We start from the raw sequence: 17,992 nt of genomic DNA on the forward strand, positions 1-17,992 counted from the left end.
GGACTGAGCCCTGAGGTACCCCGCATTTAACATTGGAGAATTTGGATCTAGTATTATTGTACATGACACGCTGTGTTCTTTCAGATAAGTATGAGTTAAGCCATGCACAAGCCAGGCCAGTGACACCAAAATTCTCAGTTAGTCTACACTACTCACAAAAAGTTAGGGATATTCGGCTTTCGGGTGAAATTTCAGGATGAACCTAAAATGCATTATAACCTTTACAGGTGAACTCAATGTGACCTCCTGTAAACTTTTGAATGCACATGTCCAACTGTTCAGTGTTTCAGTACTTTTTGCACAAGTTGCTGTTCTCTAACAAGGAGTTTAACGGCAAAATTCACAACAGGTGTTCAATCCATGAATTGACCAATAAATTTCCTGGTTCAATTAGAATTGGTATTTAAACAGTCCTCCTCATTATGCTGTTCACATCTGACATCATGAGACCAAGATGACACCTAACAATTGATCAGCAGCAGCTATTGCGAGGCTTCAAACAGGATGTTCTCAGGCGGAAGTGGCCACTGAGCTTAGAGTGTCACAGAGTGTCATCAGCAGGTTGCAACAGAGATACAGAGAGACTGGAAGAGTCACAGAAAGGCATAGAAGTGGACATCCTTTGGCCACATCCCACACTGATGACCGCTTCATTGTGAACAGTGCCCTGCGGAACCGGATGATGAATGCCACTCAACTCCAGGCACGTTTAAGGGAGGTGAGAGGCACCCAAGTGTCACATCAGACCATTCGAAACCGTTTACATCAGCATGGTCTGCGTGCTAGACGACCTGCAAGGTTACCTGACCACACCACCAGGCACAGGTGTCATCATCTTGCATGGGCCAGGCATTATTTACGCTGGACGAGGGACCAGTGGGCCTCAGTGCTGTTCTCTGATGAAAGCCGATTCATGTTGAGCAGAAATGATGGCCGCCAATGATGTTGGAGACGTCAAGGAGAGCCCTATGCATCAGCCACTGTTGTCACCAGACGAGCCTTTGGTGGTGGTGTTACTGTGTGGGCACGTGTGTCTAGTCAGTACAGAACTGCCCTACACTTTGTGAATGGTACAGTGACAAGCCCATACTACCTGAATAACATCATTAATCCAGTCATTGTGCCCCTGCATGAACAACACAGGCATAATTTCATCTTCATGGATGACAATGCTCCAGCTCATTGAGGTCGTATGATTAGGGAACGGCTGCTGGAGACTGGGGTACCTCAAATGGAGTGGCCTGCACTTTCTCCAGACCTGCATCCCATAGAAAACCTATGGGATCAGCTGAGTCGCCGTGGAGAGACTCAGAGTTCTGTACCTCGGAACCTCAATGTCCTGAGGGCCGCCCTTCAAGAAGAGTGGGATGCCATGCCTCAGCAGACAATAACTCGACTTGTGAACAGTATGAGACGTCATTGTCAAGCTGTAATTGATGCTCAAGGGCACATGACAAGTTATTGAGACATTGACATTTTTTGTTGTGGTATATCCACCACTGTTGTTGGCTTTTGTTTCAAGAAATTGTTTGAGATGAGGAAATCACCAGTGCATGCTTCTACTTAAATGCCCTACTTTCATGATGTAATATCACTGTAGTGTGAACTTTTTACATTTTCCGTAAATTTCACCCGAAAGCCAAATATCCCTAAGTTTTTGTGAGTAGTGTATGTTATAGAATGGAGTGATCAACAGTATCAAAGGCTGCACTTAGGTCCAGTAATAGAAGCACAGAGGTAGAGTCCGCATCAATAGCCAACAGAAGATCATTGGCAACTCTAGTAAGTGCTGTCTCAGTGGAGTGACAGGCCCTGAAAGCTGATTGGAAAAGCCCATACAGCTGATTCACTGCCAAATGGGTGGAGAGTTGTTGAAACACAACTCTCTCAAGCACTTTAGACATGAACGGGAGATTGGAAACTGGACGATAGCTATTTAAGGAACTAGAATCAAGATGTGGTTTCTTTAAAAGCGGTCTGACCACAGCTGTCTTAAAGCTGCTGGGCACAATGCCAGTACTGTGAGATAAATTAATAATATCTAGCATTGTAGAGCCCAGTAAAGGCCAGGATTCTTTATAAAGCTTGGCAGGTAGCAGATCAAGAAAGCAGGTTGTCGGTTTAGAGGCTATCACAAGCTTAGATAAGGTATCAAGTGAGACAGCCTCAAAAACCGAGATAGATGAACAAATGGATTGCCAAACTTATTTTATTTATCACGTTCCCATAATAACTAAATTAATAGTACTTCAAAAGTTCTTGTCCAATCTACTGGATTAAACATAAGTATTACAAACTTTAAATAATAAGTGAAAAAAAAAAAAAATTCTCTACCAAGCTCATGAGTTTTCCTGACTGTTTTAGCATTTCTTGGTGTCGCACCTCTTCTTTTTTGGCTTCTTTTTCTAAAAAGTCCATGACAGTTTCAGTGGTCAAACATTTTTTCTTTGCTGGTGGGGGTTGGAAGGGTTCAGCTAAAGATGTTGAGGGAGCTATATTGGATGTGCTTGGAAAAATGGGATCTGATGGAGTTTGGGGGTCACCAGGGCTGGATTCAGATATTGTTAATGTCTCAATGATCAGTTATGGGACAAATGTATTAGCCTGAGTATTTTTACAAGCAACTTACATTTGTAAGTTGTGTTCTCCATCACTGACACAACACGGCATTGCATGTGGTCTGTCAGTTGGCATCAGTGCAGACTCACTGATTGAGGGTTTTATAGCCCACTCCCACTCCCTGCTAATTGGTTTTGGATGGCACTTAATGTGGGTAGGGAGAGGGAGTAGGGGCTAGTTTGGGAAAGTATGCATTCTTACCAGGTGAGCTACCAGGGCATTTGCATAACATCCATGCCAACATAAAAGGCACATGAGAGTATGTGGGCAGTGATAGTTACATAATTTGAAACTGACAAATTTATTTTCGCGTGTAAAGGGAATATTAAATGAACCTTTAGGCTACCAGATTTTTGACTAAGCTGAGAATCAGAGCAGCGTATGAGACATGAGTGAATGAGTGAGTAATCGTTCAAAATTACATGATTGGTTGGTAGATCAAAGATGCTGGCTGTGTGTTCGCTACCATTGGTCAGCTGCATGTTTGACTTTCCCTATTGGCAGTTGCTCAGAATAAATCAGCACATAGCAGTGTGCCCACCACTTTTGTTTCTTTATGTTACAGAAAAAAATGTCTGAAAAAACAAATATAAAAACCTAAATGTGTGTGTATGTGTGTGTGTCTGGGAATGTTCAGGGGTGCGTGTGCGTGCATGTTTATGTTCATTAGAGTTAATTGTACACATTCAAGAAGCGCTCACTGGCCAGAGGACAAGACAAGATAAAGATGTTAGACAAAAATGAAACCATCAGAACAAGGAAGTACAAACCACCCTAGCAGCAGAACTATCTTATCAAAACAATGTTGGATTCTGAATACATATGTACGGTACAAATAATCACGGTTTGAAATCTGCTGTCCAGTGCAATTGTCACAGGACTGAGGTCAAAACACACGATTTTATATAGATATTGAAATACTGACTCCATTAGGCTTATTTGCAAAAGTGCATCATTATTAAGGCACTTCTGCAAGAGTAGGATTATCCCCGAGTGTGACAGCTTTCTTTGTCTGCTGTCATGTCTAAAGAGACTGTGTGCTCGCAAATTGCCAAATTGGGGCCCTAAGCGGCATTTTATTTGGAGGCAATATGACTTTGAAATGTGGTAAAATTAATTGACATTTATTCCACCCCTCCTCAGCAGGGGGTGCTGCAGCACCCTCAGCACCACCTTTCCCGCACCCTTGATGCCCATTTGTTTTCCAGTCTATTTCTAATTGGCCAAAACTAGTGGATGTATTACACTCACATAGACTAACAATTACCACTACATGGGTAAGAATTCAAACTTTCACTTTAAAATCTATTTATTTTAAAGTTCATGTCCTCCTACAGATTAATTTCAACCCTCATTCGACCTTACACCTACAATAATAAAAATATTTATCTGTGTATGTGTGAGTGGGTGTGGGTATGTGTGAGCACAAGTGTAGACATGTAGGCCTTTGTGGCAGAGCAGGCCAACTACAGTCACAAAGCTGACAACCTCACTTGACTTTCCGGTCCAGCATTAAGGATATGTTGTTATCAAAAGGGAGATTTCTACAGTTAGATATACTAGGTCCCAGTAAGCATTCAGTTAAATTATTAGTTTGGGGATTTTCTACAATAACAACTCTTGAAGAAAGGGGGCAGATTGAGTGCTTTCATCCTGAAAGGTAATGTTTTCTGCAGCAACAGTAGGAAATTAATTGTGGCTAGTTTTATTTAGGTTTTATTGAATCATTGTCTTATCTGTTGACATTGAAGTACAAAGAAAAAGCCTGTCATAACAGATTTTTAAACCTTAATTTAACCCGATGAATCTCATTTAAGCCTTCATCCCTGGGAGGGTAAATGCCACGCCTATCCAAGGCATTCATACTCAAGCAAATGCAACACACACACTCCTACAATTTGAATGTACAACTTTTAAAGTACAGCAAAGACAGTGGCAGATGTTGTAACTTTCAAGGTCCTCGGACTTAAATTTACAGAGTTATCAGACAGTTTGTGTTCCTGAAAAGAGTTCCAGGCTGATGGGGCAGCATGCTTGAAAGCTTTTTTCCCAACTCAGTCATGAGGAACAATCAAATGAATACAGTCACTTGAGCGTAGGCTGGACTGAGTGTGACTTCTGCATAGATAATCACAGAGATAGGAGGGGGAAAGAGGTCAGCCTGTCAGCATGTCTATGCTTATACACTGATAGCCCCTGAAAACTTTCCAAGTCCCATCATCTACAAGAGAGCTCATCATTTGGGCAGACTCCCTAGTGCCAGTGATGACTCACGGAGGCCAAGACCCATCATTGCAAAGCTCCTTAACTTCAAAAACAGGGAGAAAGTCATGCACTTGGCCAGGCAAAAAGGAGAGAGCCATTATGGGAACAAGATTTACATATTTGCTGACTGCAGCCTGAGCCCACAACGCCTCAAAGACACCTTCAGCGATGTTAAGAAGAGCCTTAGGGAGAGGGGCATCACCTATTCCCTGTATCACCCAGCTAAATTTCAGATTGTGCACAAAGGAGACAAAGAGGTTCACCACTCCCACAGCAGCAGTGGACTCACCCTTGAAAACTGTTGACGGTGACAAGTGGAAGCCTTCTCACCTGCTGCTTCATGGATAGATCATTGTGATGGTGCTTATACATTTAAAACTGTGTTGTGTCATCAAATGACATGTCATGTTGATTCTCCAGATAGATTTGGAGTTATTTCCCACCCCATTGGGCCTGCTGATGGCCTTCATTCTCTAGCCAACATGAGTGTTGTCACAAATTTTTCAACCATCACTGCAACAGCTACCTCTGTTACATTTTGGCATGCTGGTGGTGCTAGAAGGAGGAAGGTCATGGGGTCACCAAAACTGCCAGGCAACATGAAGGTTTTCACAAAATTTCATGGCAATGCTAAAGTAGTTTTTGAGACATCAGTGGTCAGGATAAAAAAAAAAGTCTGTCCGATGCGCTAAAGGGAACATCATGGAGTCACCCAAATAGCCATGTTTCATCCTCTGGCCAACATGAATGTTGTCACCAGCTTTCATGGAAATCAAATGTAGTGTGATGACTATCACAAATTCGCTCTTGTTTAACAGGGTTCTTGCACCATTTTAAAAGTTAAATTTAATGCTTTTTAAGACATTTTTAAGACCTCAACAAAAATGTTAACATGATCAAAGCTCACAGTTGGCATTTTCTTTCTTTCTTTCTTTCTTTCTTTTTTTTTTTTTTTTAAATTTTGTTCCATTGTGGTGCAGAACAGAGCCAACATACACAAGTTGCATTATGTTAAACACACTGAATTGCATGTAGGAACCTGGGTTTCTGTTATCAGGTAATTACCGGACCTTGTCTGGTAAAATCTGCCAAAGTCCGGTAATTTTTAACCCCTCCGGTCAAAATGTCCGGTGAAAGCATTCCCTCTAAGCACAATTTAAATTTTATTAAAAGAGTCAATTTCCACGTCATTTTATTTAAAAAAATAATAAAAAATAGCATGCGTGCTCCTTGTCTCCAGTGTACCAGCAGAGAGGTTTTTCTCTGCAAACGGATCAAAACAGCGCAGCGAAGTCGCCTGGGGGAGAACAAGGTCACAAGACTGATGCGCATTGCAAGTTGCGGAGAGACACTTGAGACTGTCCCAAGCCAGAAACATGTTCATGGATTTTTTAGTGTTTTTTTTTTTTTTTTTTTTTTTTTGAATTTTTATTGCATCTGTTTGATTTCAAGTTGGTAGCGCGCCGCGTTATTAAAATGATATGAGCCAGTCCAGGGGTCTGTTTCACGAAGCAGGTTCAACAAACTCAGAGTCTTACCCTGAACTCTGAGTTGATCTACTCTGGGATAGGAAACTCTGAGTTTTCGGTTCCAGAACAGCTGATTTGAGTTAGTTTGATCAACTCGGAGTAGTTTCACCTGGAGTTAAGCGCGTGCACCACAGCTATAAAAAGACAGAGACAATGGAGCCCCGATTTGACGAGTCGCCATGGCAACGGGGAAGCGTCGGGCTGCGTTTTTCACCCCAATTGAATTGGAAATTCATACAGCGAGTTTGAACATGTTTTTTTTTTTTTTTTATTTAAAAAAAAAAAGTGCAACACCGCTGCAGCGGCAAAGGAGAGGGAGACGGCGTGGGAGAACATCGCTGCTTGTTGGGTCAATGCGTAAGTTTAAATGGAGTCCGTTGCAATCACAATAATAGGGAATTTAAGCATGGGCCGCTACGTCAGTCCGCTACGGTAACCGGAAATGGATCGGCGCTCGACATATAAACCTGCCTGCCGTAGCAGTCCATTCTACTACGGCACAAAGCACACTTCGACGTAGCCACACAACGCCGCGAACAGGTGAGTGATTTTTTGCACTTTGGGCGCGTTGTTTGCATGAACAAGCAGACAATACTCTGAAATAAATACGAAGAAAATAAATAGACCATCCAGGCAAAAGCAACACAGTTGAAGCTGCAAGGAATGCACTATAGTAACATTTGCGTGTTCAATAAATTAATGTGTCTCCCACTCAGCTGCAACGTAGCCCGATAAAAAGTAAGCCACCTTTATGGTACAGAAAAGCCAGGGTTAAGCCTGAAGTTAGCTCGCTAAACCGAAATCCAGCTTTATGGTACAGGACTCTGGTAAACTGTTTGTATGCGGCTTAGATGGATTTTTCCTTGTCTGTGATTGGTTGCATGCCGCAAACACCGCCCTTTTTATGTGAGCGCGCACAGATCTAGATTGGAAAAGCCTGGGTTGAATTAGTGAGTTCATAGCCGGCTTTATGGTAGCCTACCGAAAATCCGGAGTGCGGATGTCTGGTTAAGTGAAGCCAGATAACTAAGAGAAAGCCCGGCTATGTTTGTTTACTTCAATGTTTAATTTATTAATAAACAGTCATTGATGCAATATGACCTGTTGAGTCATGATTCCTACAAGCTACACAAATGGTTTACAAATATTAATGGAATAAGTTAACATTGTGTAGTTTATAACCTTTCAAATATGTTTTTGTTTAATCAACAATTCATTTTTATTTTTCCATGTCCCAATAGCCTATATGGCATTTAATTGAATTTCACATAGGCCTGTTTCTATCATAAGAGGCTACACAAATACTTCACAAATATTAAGGCTGCACAAATTAATGGTATAATATAAAGTAGATTTGCAACAAAGTTTTGAAGCATTTTGTTGTTGAATCAACTTTTTTTTTTTTTTTTTTTCAACTTAGGCGGCAGGCCTATCCAAAGTAGGCTATGCCAAGTTCAAATGAAACACACTCACAGGCCAACAATGGCTCAATTTTAAACCAATTCTGTCTGTGTTTATGTTTGACACGTGCTGCATAGACGCGTCACCATGGGAACCAAGAGTTCAGTGAAAGGGGTGGGTACCCGTTGCCGACGGCTGTTTGCTTAACGATTTTGACTGCTACGGCGATTGCGTCATAGCAGCCGCACTTCCGCCTAGCGGAGCCGTCCTGAAAACCGTCCTGCTTAAATTCCCTATTATTACAGGGGAAAACTGCTTGAATGGTAGCCTAATAATTTATTTCATTTAAGTGCAATGCCACGGGGGAGCAGCGCACTTGGCAGCAGCTTAAGATGAATTATAAAAACATTGTTCAAATAGGTAGCCTAAAATCTCGGCACAATCTCATGTGCGGTCTTATAACCATCTCCCGACGAATATTTAATTCTCTGTGCAGTAACACTGCACCTTCCCAGCAAGCAATAGACGTCATGTAAACGCCTCGGCTAGATGTAGCCTTAATTTAGCCCGGCTAAGTGTAACCTACATTTAGCCGACATAATTTTGAAATTGGTCAAACATAGTTTTTGCCAACGCAACTTGCAAAATGTACAGTATTCAATCAGGTAAGCAAAGTCAACAGTGATTGCAACAGTGTTTAGTTTAATTTTTTGACATGTTCTATACATAGCCCCAATTTAGCTCACAATTAGACTGGATATTTGTAGCCGACTTCTAGACAGTACTGTTTCGTTGTAGTTTAAACTGCTGTATAGTGAAAATTTTCACTATGCAGTTTTTGAGATTGATAATATCCCATCATGTCTGCAGTGTCAACAATACATAAAAGTGGTCAGTACCATTTATTTCATATGGTTTATGTGTAGCCACGATTTAGCCTTGAATTTGACTGGCTACGTGTAGCCTGTTCTTAGCCCATCTGGCGAAATCGAGGCAAGCAGTTGTTGTGATTTCAACGGCCCTGATAGACCGGCTATGTGTATCCCACTTCCAGCCAAAGCACTGTTAAAATTGGTTACATGTAACGTTAGCTTTGGCCACAGGACCCTTCTCGATGTGCATGCCATAATTTCATGTCAGCAACTATGAAAACAAATTTCCATGAAGTGGTCTACTTTTAGCCACGATTTAGCTCTGAATTTAACATAGCAAATCCCATTTTGCGAATTAATATTAACTTATTAATTGATATTTTTGCTGTCACACATATTAATACACACCATTCTCAGTATTTTACTTTTTCAGTTTAAAAGTAACATAATGAAATTACGATTCTCAACCGCTAGAGGGTAGTTGAACTGCGTCAGAGACAGGACGACTGACATCGCGAGACACCGCGATAATAGGCTGGAAGTGTCGGATGACAAAGAAGGAGAGCCATTTTGTGAGCAGCCCACGTCACACCACGCCGCTGCGACGTTATTGCGAGTAAGTGTGTCTTTGTCTCGTCATGTGTTCATTATTTATGTACATTATTTGATATATATGCAGGAACCGTGCTTATATATCGGGAATGTTCGCAGTTTAGACTAAGCCAGTGTACCTTACCTTAACAACACGTGGCTTTTTTTTCCTTTCCTTTTTTTTTTTTTTTTTAAACCTAACTTATCTAACAGTTAGAAGCGCATGTGCTGGCAATATTCACGCCCATTTCGCATAAGCAGATGATGGTCATTCGAGTTGCATATGTTTCCGTATTTCCCAAAGTAACTGCAGTGCCCGTTCTTGGCTGAACGGTTACCTCCGCCATAGGTTCTCGACAACCTACTCATCCCGAAAACGGCACGGGCGACTCTGCACAAAATCTTACACAATTAAGGGAATTGGTTGGTCTTTTAAATTTATACACTCTCAAAAATGCCGCCTTTATCTGGGAAGCCGTGTTTGGCCAGTAATATCCGCGAAACTGTTGTTTCTAGCTTCAGTAAACATTGAACGATGGAAGAGGAAGATGTTCTCAGTAAGGTATGATTGAACTGTTAAGTTTTTATTGCGTGCCTACTTTTTCTACAGCCCTAGATTTGGGGAGGGAAAAAAAACGAAATTCCTCAAAGAGAGTGAGTGTGTTTACATGTGCATTAGTATCCTGGTTTTGAGCCTTATCCATTTTTTTTTAATTAAGTATACAATGTTTACATGGATAATAATAATAATAATAATTAATTAATTAATTAATTAATAATAATTTTAAAATGTACCTTGGTCCACAATTAATAACTTCCTTAATATGTATCTTGTTTTAGGGTTTTAACCAATGGCCTGATGGCAAAATTTAACATGAAGGGTGGTCGGCCAATCGAGAAGCTGCCTTTTGAGAAGACCAGGCTATTCACAGTCATGAAATAAGAAATAAGTAGGGTGGCTTCCCATTGTTTTGTTTTTTGTTGTTGTTATTTTTAAGGTATCTTTAAGTTTTTAATTTTTTAAATTTTTAATTATTGTAAATCTTGTTCTTGTTTTCCTGTTAAATATTGTATTATTTCATTATATATATATATTTTTTGTATTGTTTTAAAATGATCCTAATTTGAAGTGTTATATAATTTATATCTTCTATCATTGTTTTTGTTTAGTGTTTTACAAGTTCTAATAATAAATTCTTTACATTTAATCTGTCTGGATGGTTTTCCTTGTATTTGAATAAATAGAATCCTCAATCCATTATTTTTCAGTCTGTTAGATGTATATAGTAGTTGTTCAGTAGCTGTGTATAACTGATGGCTAAGCTGCATTTGGGCGACGGTTAGACGTCTACTAAATTTTCACTGACAGCCCAAATTTTGCTGTGTTTTAGCCTAGATGTTATTTTGGCCTCTATTAGACGTATATATGTAGTCGTTCATTGGACATCTAATTGATGACTAAGCTATACTTGGGCAATGGCTAGACGTCTACTAAATTTTCACTGACAGCCCAAATTTTGCCGTGTTTTAGCCTAGATGTTATTTTGGCCTCTATTAGACGTAAATATGTAGTCGTTCATTGGACGTCTAATTGATGACTAGGCTATACTTGGGCAATGGCTAGACGTCTACTAAATTTTCACTGACAGCCCAAATTTTGCCGTGTTTTAGCCCAGACGTCAGGTCTACGTATAGACGTCTATTAGACGTCTTTTAAACTAAAAAATGCTTGCTGGGTTCATCCACAGGATCGTTGTCGAAAGGACATGCCATGTTCGTGAAAAAAAGTCGCCACCTAACTATTAATGGACTTTTAATAAAGGCCTACTGACTGTTTTTTTTTTTTTTTTTTTTTTTTTAATTATTTTTTAAATAACAGACGGCAGAACTAATATGCCACGCCAAAACTCGCCTGCTGACTGAATGAATGAGGAAGTTAAAAAACCTAACCCTACCGTGTGTGGCTGAAAGAGGGCGGACACAGAGAGAAACTCGAGGTTTCATGAGAAAAACCTGGTCCCGACCAGGTTAGTTTCATGGAGTCTGTTACTGCGGTAACTGACCGAGAGCTTAAGTTACCTCCCTCTGTGAAACAGGCTAGAGTTACCCCTCTTTCTCTGCTTTGAGTTACCTGCCTTTGTGAAACAGAAAACTCAGTTTCCCGACGTAAGCGTCTGTCGCTGACGGTAGCCTACGTTGCTTAACATCTATTAATCGCGAAGTCTCCTATTTGCTGCACGGTAAGTTAATGAAACAAATACACACTGTTTTACGGTGGGCCACAGTGCTTTCCCATCAGCATTAAATGCACCATCTGGAAATTTAATACCGACAGCAAATTTATGTTAAATTTAATACAATTTAAGACCTTAATTACCCAGCTTTTAATTTAAGACATTTTAAGACTTTTAAACCTTTTAATTCACTTTTATATAGTAACCTTTTAATTCAAGGTTACTATATACACTATATTACCAAAAGTATTCGCTCACCTGCCTTTACTCATACTATGAACTGAAGTGCCATCCCATTCCTAACCCATAGAGTTCAATATGATGTCGGTCCACCTTTTGCAGCTATTACAGCTTCAACTCTTCTGGGAAGACTGTCCACAAGGTTGAGGAGAGTGTTTATAGGAATTTTTGACCATTCTTCCAAAAGCGCATTGGTGAGGTCACACACTGATGTTGGTCGAGAAGGCCTGGCTCTCAGTCTCCGCTCTAATTCATCCCAAAGGTGTTCTATCGGGTTCAGGTCAGGACTCTGTGCAGGCCAGTCAAGTTCATCCACACCAGACTCTGTCATCCATGTCTTTATGGACCTTGCTTTGTGCACTGGTGCACAGTCATGTTGGAAGAGGAAGGGGCCCGCTCCAAACTGTTCCCACAAGGTTGGGAGCATGGAATTGTCCAAAATGTTTTGGTATCCTGAAGCATTCAAAGTTCCTTTCACTGGAACTAAGGGGCCAAGCCCAGCTCCTGAAAAACAACCCCACACCATAATTCCTCCTCCACCAAATTTCACAGTCGGCACAATGCAGTCTGAAATGTACCGTTCTCCTGGCAACCTCCAAACCCAGACTCGTCCATCAGATTGCCAGATGGAAAAGAGTGATTCATCACTCCAGAGAACGCGTCTCCACTGCTCTAGAGGCCAGTGGCGGCGTGCTTTACACCACTGCATCCGACACTTTGCATTGCACTTGGTGATGTGTGGCTTGGCTGCAGCTGCTCGGCCATGGAAACCCATTCCATGAAGCTCTCTGCGTACTGTACTTGGGCTAATCTGAAGGTCACATGAAGTTTGTAGCTCTGTAGCAATTGACTGTGCAGAAAGTCGGCGACCTCTTTGCACTATGCGCTTCAGCATCCGCTGACCCCTCTCCGTCACTTTACGTGGCCTACCACTTCGTGGCTGAGTTGCTGTTGTTCCCAAACGCTTCCATTTTGTTTTAATAGAGCTGACAGTTGACTGTGGAATATTTAGGAGCGAGGAAATTTCACGACTGGATTTGTTGCACAGGTGGCATCCTATGGCAGTTCCATGCTGGAATTCACTGAGCTCCTGAGAGCGGCCCATTCTTTCACAAATGTCTTGTTTCACAGTCTGCATGCCTGAGTGCTTGATTTTATACACCTGTGGCCAGGCCAAGTGATTAGGACACCTGATTCTGATCATTTGAATGGGTGAGCGAATACTTTTGGTAATATAGTGTATATAGCAACCTTTTAATTCACTGTTTAAATGTCTCTTCTGGCATTTATTCCTTATATTCCTTATTAGCCCATATCAAATCAGATCATGTGTGATATGCATGTGTAAACAGAATAATTCAAAGAACTTGTAATTGACTTTTTTTCTTGTCTTTGTGTGTGTAATCACCTTGTGAATTTTTATAGTGATATCTGAAAATAAATTTTGAACCCTTTCCCCTGTGTGTTAAAAAGGGTGTTTTTATATGTGGTCATAAATAGGTGATTTTCAAAACTTTCCACCAATGGGATTTCTTGGGACTTTTTTCCCTCACTCAGGACATACTGAGGATACAAAATCAGTTGAGTTTGCTTCTCTTGCAATTTGGCCTAGGTTGACCCCAATTTTGGCCTAAAATTACTGGACTAACTAGGTCCCACACAGTTTAAAAAAAAAAAAAAAAAGTGGCAATGAATGGGGTAGAGGAGCCCATAGACATAATAAAGGGTAGACGCCGCTTGGGCTGCTGCGGAGCGAGAATTACGGCCGCCATCTTGGTCCGGTCATCCTAAGCGTAAACTTACACCTAAACAGCACCGCTTTCAAGATGCCAGAGCACTGTGCGGCGTATTCCTGTGCAAATCGCCGTACAGTTGCCAGCAGGGCTCAGGGGATTACTTTTCACAGGTAAGATTAAACATTTTTATTATTTGTATTTTGTGAATAAAACATTATTGTACTGTATTTGTGTCCGCCAGCGAAGTCGTAGCCAGGCTTCGTATCCAAGTTAAGCTAGGTTTTTCAGCCTGATCACCCGGCTATTTGGTCAACTGAGACTTTATAAATTATATATTCCATAACACTGACTTAGATCACAACTCACACAAGAATGCTATTGTAGAAATAATGCAAATATTGCTTGTATAACACTGGCCAGCTAATTTTAGACAAGTGACACAGGCTGTATTATTCCCATGTAATTATTTCACTCTAACAAAAGTAATATAGCTGTCATGTCTCATACTCATTCCACTTACTTAACAATACAGTCAACATTACATCTGACTGTAGAATAGTTTGTAAAGAAGCTTACTCACAATTTCTGCAGCTTTGGTTTAATATCAACAGATTTGCATAAGTTGAAGAAAGTGTTGTTTAAGAAAGGTTCTAAGAAATTTGAAGGCACAAAATAAGAAAATAAGCAACTTTTTAAAATGTTTTTGTGGTGACACTTAAATCTTCCGTTTTCATTTTGAAGGTTTCCCAAAGACAAATATGTGAGGAAGAAGTGGGAAGTGGCATTGAAGAGAGATGGATTCACTGCGAGTGATTCATCCGTGGTCTGCAGTGAGCATTTTAAGCAGGAAGATTTCGACAGGACAGGACAGGTTGTCCGACTCAGAGATGGTGTTATTCCCTCCATCTTCAGCTTCCCAGTTCACCTCCAAAGAGTAGGTGTATCATAATAAGGCTATTATCATTCATGGATGGAAATATTCTACTATCAATCACAGGGCAGGGTAAAATACTTATCCCTGCGATTCTATCTATCTATCTATCTATCTATCTAATCTTCATTTTAGCCGGAAAAGGGCAGGACAACATCTACCTCCAGAAAGGCTGACGAGAGCCTGTCTGTGGCCCCTCAGGATGACCCAGAGGCTTCAACCTCACACTCACAATCTCAGCATGATGATGTGAGTATTTCTATTTGAAACATATCACAATGGTCTTAGAGACTGTAAAATCTCTATGGTTTGCAGCCACTTATATTAGACACACTCACAGATAAACCCCATACACACACTGGCAGTGGCTTTGACAGGTGATGACTGTAAGAAATAATGTGGGCCTAGCTGTGACGTGTGTGAAGTGAAACATAACTCAAACCATGTTCATCCCTCCTTGTACTAGGATCATATCTATGCCTTGCCTGCTTCTCCTAACGCTCTAAAGGCCAGACTGAATGAAGCCTTAGAGAGAGTTGAAAGTCTGGAGCGAGAAAAGAGGAACGCCATGGCCAGAGAGAAGAGGGCAAAGACCTCAGTAAATAGTCTTTTAGGAGAATTGAGGGAAAAGAACCTCATTAATGAAGAGCTCAAAGAGAGACTTGAGTTCTACTCAGATAAGATGAAATTACCACTTTGAAATGTGTTTATTAATTAAACTTTTTAGTCGTTATTTGAAGGGGACTTATGAAATTTGTTTCATACTATTTCAGATCTTAAACTAGACTTCATGGCAAAGCAGGGTCATGAATACGCAAAGGAGCACCGAGAGTTTGCCCTCACTCTCCATCTTCATAGTCCAAAGGCATACAAATACCTTCGAGAGACTATGAACTTCCCCCTCCCTCATCCACATACATTACAAAGGTAGTCTTAATGTTGTCAAATTGAATTTTGGGAAGATACTGTAGCAAATATGTTAAACAGCTATTTCTCAATATTTTACAGGTGGCTGTGTTCTGTGGATGACAAGCCTGGCCTGAACAAAATTATGTTGGATATGTTGGGGAGAAGATGCCAGAATGACCAGGATAAATATGGGCGTGTTGCACTTATGTTGGATGCCATGGCCATCAGAAAACATGTGCAATATAATCCACATAAACAGTCAATGTCTGGCTTTGTAGACCTGGGTGACGGAAACAGTGAGACGGATGTTGCTACTGAGGCTCTTGTTTTCCTGGTGGTTGGCCTTCAAGGACATTGGAAGGCTCCCATTGCATATTACCTGACGAAGTCTCTGTCACCAGAAACACAAAGGGTACTTCTCAGTCATGCTCTGGAGGAGCTGCATGCACGGGGCATTCAGGTGGTATGTGTCACAATGGATGGGCATGCCTCCAACGTGACCATGTGCAACCAACTTGGGTGTGAGCTGAAGGGAAACCCACAGGAGCCACTTAAAACCAGTTTCCCGCATCCGTCGACTGGTGACAAAATATTTGTAATGATGGATGCATGCCACATGCTGAAGTTGGCACGTAATATGTTGCAGGTAAATAATGATTGTTGTATACCTATTTGTACAAGTTATGTCTCTGCTGCTAAAAGTTATATCTAAATATTGTTGTCTGTTCAGTTGCACATTTATTACTGGATGTGATGATCAACATTTTGCTGTTTGTACCTGTTTGAGCAGTGACCAATTCTTTCTCTGCAGTCATACAGTCCAATTGCAACAACCACCGGACAGATTAATTGGAGGTACATCGATCAGCTCAATGATGTGCAAAAAAAAGATGGACTGCATGCTGCCAATAAAATTACAGACAAGCATGTCTACTTTGAGAACCACAAGATGAGGGTGTCCCTGGCTGCACAAACACTGAGTCGGTCAGTGTCAGTGGCTCTCCGCACAATGAGGGATCTTGGGTACTCTCAGTTCAGAGACTGTGAGGCAACAGCAGAATTCACTGAGGTAATACAATTAGTGATTATAGAACCAAGTGTGTGTGTGTGTGTGTTTTTTTTTTTTTTTTTTTTTCCAAATAATTTATCTGAATTTGATTTGAGCATCAGGGACAATTTGTTGATAATTCTGGCTGTCTCTAATTTCTACATGCAAATATTTTCATAAACCATTATACTGCATATAATGGTTACAAAACCTTGTATATAACTTTAAACATACGTTCACAAATTTTAGAATGTTAAAGCTCTGTGAAATTGGCTGTAGTAGTCAAGTAAAGCAAATACTAATGCATGTTGGATGTTGAACATACAGTTTAGAAATAAGTATCCTGTTCTCTGTATATTTTGAATAGATGTGTATTGATTTCAACAATCTGATACCTAGAAAGGGCGGCATGGTCCCTGCCTCCCGTGAGTCGAGCTCATTCTTGGTAGCTGCAGCCAATCAGTGCCCGTATCGCTACCAAGAATCTACCAAGAATGGGAGGCGGCGGCCAATCGCCGCCCGTATCGCTACCAAGAATCCTACCAAGAATTGACCAATGGGTGGCTGCCGTCCGGTCACGAGAGCTCCGGCCAATCACGGCGCCGTGCGGTTGCCGGCTCCGCACGGCTCGGCTCGGCTCGGTGAAAGATCGCCGTTCATTCATTCTCGGCTTCACAACGTTTGGAAACGTAAGTAAATCCCTTTTCAGCCGTTGTTGGTGTAAATAAACGGGCAAATATGTGTTTACTTTCCCGAATGACGCCGACGGCACCGTGTGAATGTAGCTCAGTGAGGTTAACGGCTAGCGTCACAGCTACCTGTCCCGTCACTGTACCGCTCTACTGTACTTTACAGTCAGTCACCTGGCTGAGCCGCTGAGCCGCCGTCAGGCAGCTTGCCTTTTTGGCCGATTCCTGCTAATATTGCGTGAAGGCGATTTTATGTGAACCAATCTGACACAATAACCTGCCTTTTGCTAACTTTGGAGAGCTGAGTTATTAAATTCACCTCAAGTTACATACAGGTGTTCAGTATATTACAGTGGGGCAAAAGTCCCGGCTCACTTTTACTATTTCGTTTCATTTGTTCTATGTTTAATGTAAATGAGTGAATAAATAGCTAAGTTAGCAGACAAAAAGAAGCTTTTAAAGGAAAGTGGCTGCTCCAGTCCAGGTCCCCTTCCCCTCATCCACAATTAAAGTTACCCCTCACTTAGCCTACTTGAAAAAAATGCCCTTTGACCTTGCTGGGACAAAAGCTGTGTATAATGATACAGCTAACACCTACTGTAAAATATATCTGTGCATTATGGTATAATGGTATGATATACTGGACATAGCGTACACACCTGACCCTAGTATTTGGCGTACCGGTGTGCCTTGCTGTATTTTAGGCCTGATACTAGTGACTGTCTGTTATCACTCCCTTATACTGCTTTACTTGTGACTCAGAGTGACTTTGGGATATTCTGACCTTTGACCTTTTAAGCCTGTAGCAAAACTACACATAGACAGAGCATGTCATAAGATCACCAGGACGAGATGAAAATGACTGACTGTAACTGCTAGTAATATGGTATACCCAGCTGCCTTAAAGTCTAACTATGCACCTTCACAG

General features: G+C 41.2%; 1 protein-coding gene across 1 annotated transcript; it reads left to right on the forward strand.

The window, feature by feature from the left end:
- Positions 1 to 13,537: 13,537 nt before the first annotated feature.
- On the forward strand, positions 13,538 to 16,928 carry LOC115378155 (THAP domain-containing protein 6-like). The gene is made up of 6 exons (XM_030078334.1): positions 13,538 to 13,657; positions 14,229 to 14,421; positions 14,554 to 14,667; positions 14,885 to 15,090; positions 15,187 to 15,345; positions 16,775 to 16,928. Exons 1-6 carry the CDS (start codon positions 13,578 to 13,580, stop codon positions 16,926 to 16,928), a joined length of 906 nt encoding a protein of 301 aa, XP_029934194.1. The 5' UTR covers positions 13,538 to 13,577.
- The last annotated feature ends 1,064 nt before the right edge of the window (positions 16,929 to 17,992 follow it).

Source organism: Myripristis murdjan, chromosome 19, assembly GCF_902150065.1.
Source record: "Myripristis murdjan chromosome 19, fMyrMur1.1, whole genome shotgun sequence".
Taxonomy (NCBI): Eukaryota; Metazoa; Chordata; class Actinopteri; order Holocentriformes; family Holocentridae; genus Myripristis; species Myripristis murdjan.